Source organism: Acanthopagrus latus, chromosome 20, assembly GCF_904848185.1.
Source record: "Acanthopagrus latus isolate v.2019 chromosome 20, fAcaLat1.1, whole genome shotgun sequence".
NCBI lineage: Eukaryota > Metazoa > Chordata > Actinopteri > Spariformes > Sparidae > Acanthopagrus > Acanthopagrus latus.
The window spans coordinates 642,973-655,782 of record NC_051058.1 but is presented as its reverse complement, the minus strand read 5'-3'; the positions used below and the strand labels follow the sequence as shown (position 1 = coordinate 655,782).

General features: G+C 40.9%; 1 protein-coding gene across 2 annotated transcripts in view; it reads right to left on the bottom strand.

The window, feature by feature from the left end:
• The window catches only part of jmjd1cb (jumonji domain containing 1Cb), a 172,430-nt gene that overhangs the window by 10,692 nt on the left and 148,928 nt on the right, over positions 1 to 12,810 (bottom strand). For both annotated transcript variants that reach the window (XM_037081078.1, XM_037081079.1), the window contains 7 exons: positions 12,466 to 12,667; positions 9,563 to 9,777; positions 9,322 to 9,474; positions 8,635 to 8,724; positions 8,206 to 8,327; positions 6,445 to 6,676; positions 5,207 to 5,427 (listed from right to left, as the gene is read on the bottom strand). In XM_037081078.1, coding sequence (XP_036936973.1) covers positions 5,207 to 5,427; positions 6,445 to 6,676; positions 8,206 to 8,327; positions 8,635 to 8,724; positions 9,322 to 9,474; positions 9,563 to 9,777; positions 12,466 to 12,667 — 1,235 coding nt within the window. The remainder of the gene's footprint in view (positions 1 to 5,206; positions 5,428 to 6,444; positions 6,677 to 8,205; positions 8,328 to 8,634; positions 8,725 to 9,321; positions 9,475 to 9,562; positions 9,778 to 12,465; positions 12,668 to 12,810) is intronic.

Here is a 12,810-nt window from a genome sequence, read left to right as displayed (position 1 = left end):
GCAGTCATACATTTTTATGCAATCATTAACAAAACATGTAATATATAACATTTGTCTGTGCTAAGCATGTGGTCAGGAAATACATCTAATAAAAATAACAGAGGGTCCATGGAAAGGTCCATTTCCAAGATTTTTTCCAGTTCTTCTTGGCCTTTTTCCAAAATATTTGTATTTTCAGGCAGTCCCAAAATATATGAGTATGGTCACCCACCATACCACAGTTTATCCAGCATTTGTTGCTGGGATTGTTTTTGGAGGCAAAAGTTGTTATCTGTGTCCTGAAGAACCTTGTTTTGACCTTCCAGTCAAATTCTTTATAAATTTGGCTTCCAACCCCCCTATGGCATCTGGAACATATGTTTTCCCAAGAGTCATCCTCTATTATTGCATTCAGCTCCAGTTCCAATTGTTGTTTGATGTGTAGTGTATTATCCGACACATCTAGACTTAATTTATTGTACATGTGAGATACTTGTTTTTTTGTTGAGGAACCGTGTTCAAACAGATGTATAAAATGGCTTTCTATATTTGTAGGTTCCTTTCGTAAATGTTCCCAATCTGTACTTTTCGTAACATAATGTCTGATTTGAAAATTTCTATATAGGTCACTGGAAGGCAGGTCAAACTTGTCTCTAAGTTGTGAGAAAGACTGATATACATGTCCATCCAGGAGTTGATTTGTTATTGTCAGACCAGTCTCCGCCCACCTTTTGTAGGTTCTGTCTGACATGGATGATAAAAACTCTACGTTTCCAACTATAGGCATGGCCTGTGACAGATGTGTGTATGACCCACATATTATTGATTTTAAGTTTTTTCTGAGATTGCTGGCAAAGAAATGGAAGACTAGACAGGGGTACCCCTGGTATGGAGTTTTGTTCAACAGAGACAAATCCGGTCTCTAGGTCCCTGACAACCCATGCCACCACCACTCGCAGCTGAGTTGCCCAGTAGTAGAATTTTAGATTAGGCAGGTTTAAGCCTCCTTTCTCTTTTGCTGACATCAGTCCTTTCAACTGTATTCTTGGTCTTTGATTTTGCCAAGTAAATTTTGATATTAATTTTTCTAACAACTTAAATATGGATTGTGGTACTAAGATAGGGAGGGACTGAAACAAGAATAGTAGTCTTGGTAGATCATTCATTCTCACAGACTCTATTCTGCCAAAAAGTGACAGAGGGAGCACATCCCATCGGTTCAAATCCTTTTTAATTTCCTTGATTAGCTTATCATAATTAGAGTAGAATAGTTGTGTGGTTTTAGATGTAATAAAAACACCAATATATCAGAATCCCTGATTGGATCTTCTAGACCAGGTCATCTAACTGGGAGGGCCAGTCCCCAACAATCATCATAGCTTTAGATTAAGATTATGTAGAAGAGCAGGAATAAAGGTAATAGGATTTTCCAAAAATATTAATATATCATCTACGAAAAGTGCCAATTTATGCTGATTATTTCCTTCATCATGTATTCCTTAATGTGGGGGCTGGATCTTATCAGTTTGGCAAATGGTTCAATGCTGAGAGCAAACAAAGAACGTGACAAAGCGTCACCTTGACGTGTACCACATCCCAGCAGAAAATAATTCCAAGCAGTGCCGTTTACTCTAACCCTGGATCTGGGTTTTTTATAAAAAGTTTTGATCCACTTCAAAAAAATGTCATTGAAACCCATTTTGCTGAGAGTCTCTAGGAAGGTCCAGTCGACTCTGTCAAATGCCTTCTCAGCATCTAAGCTGAGAAGCATTGACAGTGTGTCCCTCTTGGCTGCTAGTGATTGTAGGTTCAGCGTTCTTCTTACATTGTCGGTTCCCTATCTATTGTTGATGAAACCTGTCTGATCTGGTTTTGTAAGTTTTCTAATATATTTTTGTATTCTATTTGCTATAATGGAGGTCAACATTTTAAGATCCACACATAAGAGACTGATTGGGCGATAAGATGTCATGGAGTCTTATCTTTATTGTCCTTATGAATAACACTTATCACTGCATCTGACCATGATGCTGGGGGGGGGCACCCTTCTGCTAGAACGAAGTTATAGACTCTACACAAAACTGGACTTAACTCATTTAGCAAGGTTTTATAATATTCTCCAGGAAGGCCATCTACTCCTGGGGATTTGTTATTTTTAAGTCTGAGAATATTGTCTTTGATTTCTTCTTTTGTAATTGGACGTTTCATTGTAACTGTCTCATCTGCTGTTAATCTGGTTAAATTGACTGAATTAAGAAAGGATTCAATCTTTTCTTTTTTTTGTGGTTGGTCTTCCTCTGTATATAACTTTTGGTAATAATCAGCAAATGCCTCTGAGATATCTTTTGGTTGGGTTAACACCTGGTTAGTATTTGGGCATTTTATTTTATGCACTACTCTGTTAGATTGGGCTTTACGCAACTGGAAGGCCAGTAAGTGACATACACTTTTACCAAATTCGTAGCACTTCCTATTTATAAATCGCATTACTCCCTCTGACTTGTAAATCAACAGATCATCCAGTTTCTGTCTCTTCTCCTTTAACAATACCAAAACTTGCTGTTTTTTTGATTGTTGATACTGTGTCTCTAATTTCTTAATTTCCCTCTCTAATTCAACTGCAAGTCTTTGCTTTTTTAATTTAGATGAGATAGCAACAATGTTACCCCTCATCACCACTTTGGCTGCCTCCCAAAGATTAGTGGGGGAGACTGTGTCATTATCATTAAATTCCAGATAGTCTGTTAAGTTTTTAGGGATTTCCTGTTGAATTGCTTCATCATTTAATAATGATGCGTTGAATCTCCAATATCTAAACTGTTTCTTTGGTCCTATCTGGATCTTTCCGATGACAGGAGCATGTTCCAATATAGTTATTGGTTCTATATTGCATTCACTAGATCTGTAGATATCCGTGGCTGCCATGTACCTGGGACATGAAACTATAGTCTTTTTTTCTAGGATGTAGGTGGCGCCAGACATCCACCAGACCCATTTCATCCATCATTGCATGAAGAGTAATTGATTTCTTGGGCATATGGCCCACTCCTGCTGGAAAACTATCTACAGCCTGCCTCAGAACGCAGTTGAAGTCTCCACCAATCAAAATAATTCCCCCTGCTTTGTCTGCTAATAGAGATGCCATCATCTTAAAGAAATTTGGACAGTCCTCGTTCGGGACATACAGATTAACCACTGTAACTTAAGTACCTCCAATAGTGCCTATCACCATCACATATCTACCCTCTTTATCCTCAATTGTTTATTCGTGGCTAAAATAAACTGATTTATTTAGCAAGATATCTGGTCCACCCATTCTCTCCTTAATTTTAGATCTTCCTTTTGAGACAAATGAGTCTCCTGTATCATTGCTATAGTGCAATGTAGTTTTTTAAGTTGGTTGAATATTTTACGACTACTTATACCCTTTACATTATAACTGATACAGTTTAAACTATCCATGTATCATTGATTTGCGTTTGTTAGTATGCTGTCCTCTCAACAGTTTCCAAATACACATAAAGTCATGAACAACTTAAATGATGCATAATGACAGTGACTCAAGTCCAATCTCAAGGCAGAATAGAACAAACATTAAGGAAAAAACAGAATAACGTGGATTTCCAATTACCCAGCTGAGCTTTTCAGTGTTATTTAGTTGTTGTTAAACTACTTCAAAGCTGAACATGAACCAGTCCCTGATGTAGCCTGGGCTGAGGAGGGTGACTGCTCCTCTGTGGGGAACACACAGACAGTGTTGGAGCTGCTGACGTTCAGCTGGTGAAGCAGTCGATGCTGCTCGTTATGCGGTTAGTACTCGCAATTTACTGAGTTCATCCATTGTAGTAGAACTTGATATACACCCTAACATTGATTGTTTTAAGCTTGCTGAAGTGAAACTCGGCATTATAATCTCCATTGAGGAAAGTCTTGACATCCATAGCTGGTAACATGGCTGGGTCTCTTCCTCATCCGCTCCACCTGTAGCGGGACATCTCGCTCTCCATCCGCTCCCTCTCATCCACCCGAATCTGAATCCTGTGCTCCTGTAGCGCTGAGAGAGCCTGGGTTAGTGTCGAGTAGGTCTTTTCACCATCACCTGCAGTGATCCTTAGCTGTGCTGGGTAGATGCATTTGGCGCTGATGTTTTTCTGCTTTAACTGTTTGATTGCAAATGGGTTCTCTTCTTTTGCACTTCCGGGGAATAATCATGGTCAAAGAATATCGGCTTTGCTTTGTAGAGGAGTTGCCTTTGGCTCCAGGCTTGTCGTAGAGTAGCAGCTTTCACGGAGTAGTCCAGAAATTTGACAATCAGTGATCTCGGAGCAGCAGTGGGGATTCTTGGCTTAGCTGTTAGCAATTGGTGGGCTCTCACTGTTTGTAGATTTACTTCAGGCATTGGTTGAAGGACTAATTGAGTTAGCTCCCTCACAAAGGCCTTCACATCCTTTCCTTAACTCCCTTCGGGTACCCGGTAGATTCTTAAGTTATTTCGTTTTGACCTGCTCTGCAGTTCTTCACACCTGGCCATCAGGTCCATCTCCTTATGCAGCAGGTATCGTATTGCTCTCTGGTGTCTCATCCCCATATCCTCCGCAGCACCAATACGCCCCTTTGCCTCCGTGGTTCTTTTTTCAAGTTTAGTCATTTCATCTCTGAGTTCTTGCATGAAAGATTAGAGTTTTGTTAGTGACAGTCTGGTCTGCGTGTGTCCGTCTAGGTTTTCCTTCCTTAATTTCTCCAGTTCAGCTAATACTTTGGACCCAGGGTCGCCTGTGCTAGCATCCGCTGCAGCACTCGGAGCCTGCATTAAAGTTAGCTGCTTCAAGTTTTTGTTTTTGTCCTTCAGCTCCAGTTTTGAGCCTTTACCTCTCAAAGAGGTTGCCATGTCGGGTTTATGCAAGTTTGCTGAGTTTTAAGTAGTTTTGTCAGGAGATTAACAGTTGGACTGACAGAGCTTAGTTTTAAGCTGCTGCCTCCAACATGGCATCACCGGAAGTCCCATAATTTCTTTCTTAATAAAAAAAAAAAAAATCAAAGCTTAACTCTGCGTCAGGGTAGCAAGACTTGATAAAGCTGATAATATTCTGTATTCATATAATACACATTTGTGATTTAAAGCATGCTCAGGATGGGCTGTGCTTTACCTAGGCAGTGAAACAGATGACACAAATACATTCAATTCCCCATAATGTTGATGACATCATCAAGTGTCTAATCTGTGTACCTGTGAAGCAGTAGAGTAGACAGGTGCAAAGGCTATTCCTGCATCAGTAGAGCCCAGCTTCAGCTTCCCTGCAGTGGTGGTAAGCAGGTCTCTGAGTGTGGAGCCCTGCTCCGTACTGTTAGTCACCAAAGAGGTGGTTTTACACTGCTGCAGGACCTCCAGGCTGTCCCCCTCCTTGTCTTCTTTCACTGTTTTACCCAGCAGCACTGACTCTTTGTTTTCTGTCAGAGAAAGAGGGGAGAAAAAGAATACTAAACACAAGCTTATTTTCTGGAGGTGACATTTACAAAAGGGAACTGAACAATCTAGAAGAAAGTGTGGGGAGTGCAGTGCCCATTCAGAATGTGTGTGTTGAGATAGGACTGATTGCTCTGCCTGGGGTAGCTATTTATCAGTATCATGGACCTGCAGAGCCTCAGAGTTCCTATACTTCTTCACCCAGCAGTTCCAGAATCACAGTTTTAGGACAGAGATATACTTGCTTTGACAACACATTTGCATACGCATGATGGCTGTTACGTGTGTCCTGCATCTGTTTAGAGTGCTGTTTGTGTCGCCTACAGAATTTAACACATTTTTGGGCCAGTACTGAGAAGTGACAGGGTCAGGGCTAAGTAAGCATGTCAGCAGCAGTAGGGACAACAACGCTTTGCCAATCAGAAGTATTAGCAGTAGTAGTTGAGTATTCGCCCAGACCATGGTATACATGATATTTACAGATAAGAGTGGCGAAACGCAGTTACAATACAGGGCATAATGTGCCCCCTGTCTGGCCCTAAGACCCTTCTGAACACTGTATGACCACTGGTCCTGTAGCCCGTAGGCTCAGGTTTACTGCAGTTCATCCCAAAACCAATGGAGGGCGATATTGTTTTTTCTTTGAGACACGTGATTGTCAAATCTGATGATGTCACTTATGTCAATGAGTGCCCTAGTATTAACAGAGTTACCAACTGTCATCTAAACTTTTCTTTTTATGTTCCTGGAGAACTGCTCATTCAGAAAACTTCACACTCATACTGCACTTCCTTTAGACTCAACAATACACCTGTGAGTTGTAAGTCATTCAGATGAACAGTTCTTGAGATAGGTAAAGGACATACATACATATTGTACATACAGACAGTTCTTGGTTTATTTAGATAATTAGAGAAACGCTTATTGATTTATTACAATTGTCCTGGTTTTATTTAACAACATAAATTCTAAATGTATTTCTTCCCATCTAATCCTCTCACCTTTCTTTTCCTCCCTGGATTTCTGCTCTGCCAGGTCAGCCAAGAAGTGCAGAGGTGACTGTGACTCTGGTGGGGTGACAGGAGCACTTCCTGCATCGCTGCCTGGACTACTTCCACCACCTCCTCCATTAGTCTCGACCTTGGTTCCTACTTGGTTGGAGTTTTGCTGACAGCCTAGCTCAGCTTTGACCAGAGTCAGCTTGTTACTGTGGTTCAGGACATTCTGCAGAACCTGGCAGAGATGAGTGATGGTTAAACGTTAAAAGAAAAATGCTTACTTTACAAACTGGCAATTACTTCTTTGTGAGAGAAGTCAGACAGAGGGTTAAACCTTTTTGAAAGAGGGAGGTGATTAGAGAGTGCTCCCCCAAAAGATCCTGTCCTCAGTAAAAGGCAAACATATATACAGTGCTCAGCGAAAATCAGTACACCCCCTTTGAAAAGTACCATTGCAAACAATATCTCAAAGAAAACAAAAACAATTTCCAAAATGTTGAATATATATAAGTTTAATATAACATCTGTTAAACTTAAAGTAAGGTCAATAACATAACTTAAATTACACATTTTTTAGTTTTACTTAAATAAGGGCGATGCAAAAATGAATACACCCCACAACACTCTCAATCTAGTACTTTGTATGGCCTCCATGATTTTTAATGATAGCACCAAGTCTTCTAGGCATGAAAGGAACAAGCTGGAAACATTTTGCTACATCAATCTTTTTCCATTCTTCAAGAATTATCTCTTTTAGAGACTGGATGCTTGATGGAGAGTGATGCTCAACTTCTCTTCAGAATTCCCCATAGGTGTTCCAACTGGGTTCAGATCAGGAGACATACTTGGCCACTGAATCGCTTTCACCCTGTTCTTCTTCAGAAATCCAACAGTGGCCTTAGATGTGTGTTTTAGTCACCCCAGTTTGGCTTTCTACTTCCTTGGATAACTGCAGTGAACTTGCATGCCGATTTAATTTGACCCCTCTCAACAGAAGACGCTCCTGTTGAGATGTTAACTTCCGTGGATGACCTGGAGATGGTTGCAGTTCCATCTTTTTTTAAGTTTTTGTACCACTTTTGCTACATTGTTCTGCGTGATAAGTTAAGCTTTGCTGATCTTCTTGTAGCCTTTGCGGTTTTAAGAAATGATTTTCTTTCTCAGGTCTTGAGACATTTCTCTTCCATGTGGTGCCATTGCTAACAACATGAAATGGGAAGGGGTTTTCTACACCCCTTTATGGTCAACTGTCTGCTGGACACCTGTGTAATGAATAATTAGACTCATCTGTGGTTGATTATTGTTAAATAAACATTTGTAGTCTAAAATTTAGCCTTGCTCCAGAGACTTTCAGTGGGGTGTACTCATTTTTGCATCACCCTAATCTGAGTAAAACTGAAAATGTTGTTCTTTAAGTTATATTATTAACCTTACTTTCATGTTATAAGTTAAACAAATGTTATATAAAACTTAGTTTTGTAAACATTTTGGAAATTGATTCTGTGTGCATTGAGATATTGTTTAAAATATTACTTTTCGAAGGGGGTGCACTCATTTACGCTGAGCACTGTAGATCCAAACATGTAACAGCTTTTAAAATTATTCAATGCTTTATCAATCCAACTCACAAACACTTTGCATTAATGCATTACTTCTCTTAGAATAATGTTTGTAGTGGCATTTTAGCAATGAACACAGTAGAAACTTACTGGACAATGATAAATAACTGACACTTGAGTCCTTGCCAAGTAACAGAAATGGTACCTGTGACACTCCGTTGGTGGCTGGTAGTCTGTTGAGGCTCTGTTTGTTGGTGCAGGGACAGTGGGACTTGATGTTGTGTTTTTCTCTCAGAGAGTGCATGGAAGTCACCAAATCTGTCAGCACTGAAACATTTAAAACATGGCAGAAGAATTTCAAAATTTCAGGAGAAATAACAAACAAACCTAGGCTTTTATTAAAATGATCCAGTTATCCAACATATACAAAAATAAAAAGTTTAAAGGTATTTTTCAGATATTGGCCGCCACTATACCTACCACTGTCACTATCATTGTTTAACCCACATCAGCCAGAAACCCCTCTACTTGTTCAAGACAAAGCAGCTGAGACAAAAGAGGCCAAGGACTGCAGACATGTTGTTATCCAGAAGATAGACAGAAGACCATGATATGTAAAGTGTGCATTGTGTACCTGTGCCAGGTATGATCTGTGTTGGCATCAGGTGTTTGTGATCATGAGGTTGGCCTTTCACACACTTCAGCCAGCTGTAGAGTTCTTTATCTGATCACAGACAGAGAGACACAAGTCAGTTGTCGTATTAATATAAGTGGGACAGTGCACACACTAACATCCACGCACATGCGCGCACACATTTCATTCATTTCATTCACAGCTCATTTATTTATTATACTACAACACAGAATTTTACCTTAATAGAAGTTAACGATTCCTTAAATCTGCACACACTCAATTTGCTTGTTTACCATAACAGTCTGTGTAGCGAGCATGTAGGTATCCAGTAAAAATCAACAGCTCCTGTCTCGTTTGAATGTCAATTTTGAAGAATTTCTCAGGTCATCTTCTGAATTATGCTAAGACTTCTAATTTTTGATATATAAAACTTGTTGGTGTCTGATGATGCCTCACTTTCACATGTATTGCCAGAACCACGAACCAGGGAACCAAACCAAGCCGAATAAAGGGTGGGTGAGTACAACTTGACATTTGAAATGTATGGCCTTTAAATTGTATTCAATCCATGTCTGACTAGTAGCAGCCAGTTATGTGGCTTGACACTCAAGCTACTTATGTGGTACAAGTGCACAGCTCGCCTGGCCTCATATGGCTGCTAACTGTCAAAACGTAAAGAAAACTGACCTTTGGAGCTGCGTCTCTCCTTGGCCTTGTAGCAGTCCAGGCATACAACAAAGCCACATTTCTGACAGACCCAGTGGATGTTGAAGAGTGTTGCCTCACAGGCATCACACATTTCCCTCACCCCCCTCACAGCTCTCTTCCACGCCAGCTTGGCTGAAACACACACAACATGGCTCCATCTTAGAAACTTAGCTCAGATTTATTCAATCAAAATGTTGGCCCTATTAAAAAAACACCTTACCATCCTTCTTGACCCAGGTAGCTGCAGTATTCTCAGTCATAACCATCTGACAGAACTTGTCTCCTATGAAGCTGAGGATGTATTTGGCCGTGGTAGGATCCAGGTGGCTCTCCTCCAGCCCTCCAGGGATCCACAGTGCCAGGGCTTCATCATCAAACTGGTCTGGATTGGAGAAACCATCCATCCGGATGACTCCATTTTTACTGTAGGAAAGCCTGGATGGGAGGAAACTTGTTACTTTACACTTGTCCAGTACAAGTAACAATAGTAGATAAATAGTTGTATGATACACATGACTATTCTGTATCTGAAGACTCGGACTTAAAAGTTTTAACCGTAGACCAGAGATACACAGACGATTTGCCTTGGAGGGACAAAAACTTGAACTTAATCGTGGGTTATGATTCAAAAGCAATCACTTCATGTATTGTAATGCATTGTAAAGATATTGATGAAGGTTCACAGTCATCCAGGTCGTGTTAATTCTAAGGGCTGTATCATTGTTAACTGGACATGTTTCAGTTGGTTGAAACCGTTTCACCTGTCATCCAAGAGCTTCTTCAGGTCTAACTAACTGGAGGTGAGTTGCAGGATTTTAAACTATGTGTGGGAGTGTCCTTACATTGCACGGGACTGTCCTTAGATAATGTGGGAGTGTCCTTACAGAGTCATTAAGGACATGTGTAAGCTCTGAGTTTCAGAGTCGATGGGGCCACTTGTGGGTCGTTGACCCAACCGGCCTTCATGTGGGTTTCTAGCACTGGGTGAGCCCAGGTGTTAATGGTTGTTAACCTGTCTGAGGAGGGAGCTCAGTACAGCATTACAGGTGGGTGATAAGTGATGCCTTAGGCCACCTCCTCTGTTCTAAGACGGTTGTTCCACTTTGACATGGATGGATTCTTTACTCCTCCTCTGGATTTCTGCTCTCCCAGGTCAGCCAAGAAGTGCAGAGGTGACTGTGACTCTGGTGGGGTGACAGGAGCACTTCTTGCATCGCTGCCTGGACTACCTCCACCTCCTCCTCCATTAGTCTCGACCTTGGTTCCTCTTTCAAACCAGCTGTCTCCGGTTATGGTGCTAAATGGCACTAGGATTCCAAGGTATCCTTGAAAAATAGCAGCTAAGATGGTCAGATGAAAATTGCTTCTATTTTTTCTTTTTTACTGATATGTTGTGGATTTTTTCTTGTGACAAATGTACTTATTGTAAGTTGCTTTACAGCCTACTATAAAACATGCACATAATCTCCATGAAATCACCCATAGATCTCTTGTAAAGCTCAGTGTGGTAGCTCCAGCTGTCACCATATTGGCAGTGGCTGACTGCTTAACTCCTAGCTAATCCAAGAAAGGGCAAAGAGCTAGCTAGCGGCCAACTGTCAAAGCTGCCACATCCTTAATTATAGATCATTTGAAGCCTCAATACAATTTACAACAGGTGAGTTATATAAAAGTTCAGTATTGTAACAGTATTCAATACTTATTCAGTAAGTTGGTATGAGAAGTGAAATTTGATATAGAAATGAAAACTGTGTTTTGTACCAGGCCATAGACGTGTAATTCTGCTGTGCAGTTGGACATTTTGATATGTGGGTCTTTGGGGACTGACTCGCTTTTGGAGCAGCCTCAAGTGGCCATTCGAGAGATTGCAGTTTTTAGCACTTGCATGTAGCTGCCAAGGCAGCTGCTTGTTGAGGCAATGTAGCGATTTATTGTTTTGACCAGTGCATTGATTGGTTGATGTGAAGGGACAGACAACATGTTCATACTTCAGTTCTCTTTGCATTTCAAAATCTGCCAGTCGTTGAAAGTAAAAAAAAAATGTTAAAGACAATGGTTTCAGTCCTTAGTCCTGCTGCACACTCAAAGAGAACTTACAAATACAAGCATCCTATTTATCCTGATGTATCTCTACATTTCAAATGACAATACTTAAAGTACCTCCATGATTAATGTATGTACAGAATATTATATTCAGTAAACCTCCTCACTATATGACATGTTCATGTCAAATAGGGTACAGAACTTATTTTCTATCAATAGACTCAAAGGACAGTTTTCTACATGAGCCATCTCTCGTTACACTATAGTGTCCTTAAACAACCCAGTCAGCTCAGGTGAGTGTTATGAAATCCCAGTCTCCCGGGTCAGAGAGGAGGTGAGAGAGAGGAAGAATTAGAAGTGGAGACGCAGGGGAGAGGAGGGGAAGGGAGGGGGAGACAGAGAGAGACTGCAGCAGCAGATCCGCAGTGAGTCAATAAAGAAAAGATTATAGAGCAGAAAATCCTCTTTGGCAGATTTACCCTGGTAGACCCAGAATGCAGCAGCTGCTGCAGCTTATCCAACTCAAGCAAGTGTCTGAGAGCGAGTGAGTGTGTATGTGTGTGTGTGTGAGTGTGCATGTGCGTTCAAGGTGTAGTACCAGTAAATGTGCATGTCTGAGAGAGAGACACAGGCAAAGGCAGCACATAATGTACTGCACGAGCCACAAGATGAATAATTTACTGTATGTATTGTAACTAGGACAGCATGTCCCTCTCTCCTGTCCTCCCTTCATCTGTGACATTGTGTTTCAACACGCATCCTTTAAAACAGAAGCTCCAACACTCACTCTCTTTACAGAAAACTGTCATCAATGTCAATGTATGACAATGCATCATGGAGCAATGGTTAGTCCTTAAAGCACAAAAAGTGAGCAAAGCATCCACAAACATGTTTGAGGAGGATTTGGGGCTGATTGCAACAGTGCAGTGTCTCAGGATCTCTCAGAATAATGCGTGCAGGAGGGATAGATACGTGCAACTGTAAATGTAGTCATGTCAGGTACATTAAATTAAACTAGAGGACAGATTAGACCTAAGTAATTTATAGGAAACTAATCCAATGTAAAGTCACAAGTTTTACCTTCTGAAATAATAGAAGCGACAGAAGACAGGGGAGTGTGCTGGCTCCTCGCCCTTCTTGCTGCGAATCACCCTGCACTCCCGACACTTCTGCAGGTTGGGTCCTATTTCTGAACAGGAGTCATCCTGCAGAAAAGACTCCCCTGTCTGCTTCAGTTTCTTCACCTTCCTCCAATCCTTCAGGACGGAGCGGGGGATACCATCTGAGGAGAGTGACATTATTAAGGAATGAGCAGTACCTCCATTTTATTATGAGAACAATTGAAGGTCACTCTGGCTTCACTATTCTCCTGCAGTGATTTTATGGAGCTACATTGTGAATGTGTAGAAGTAGCTACTCAAAAAT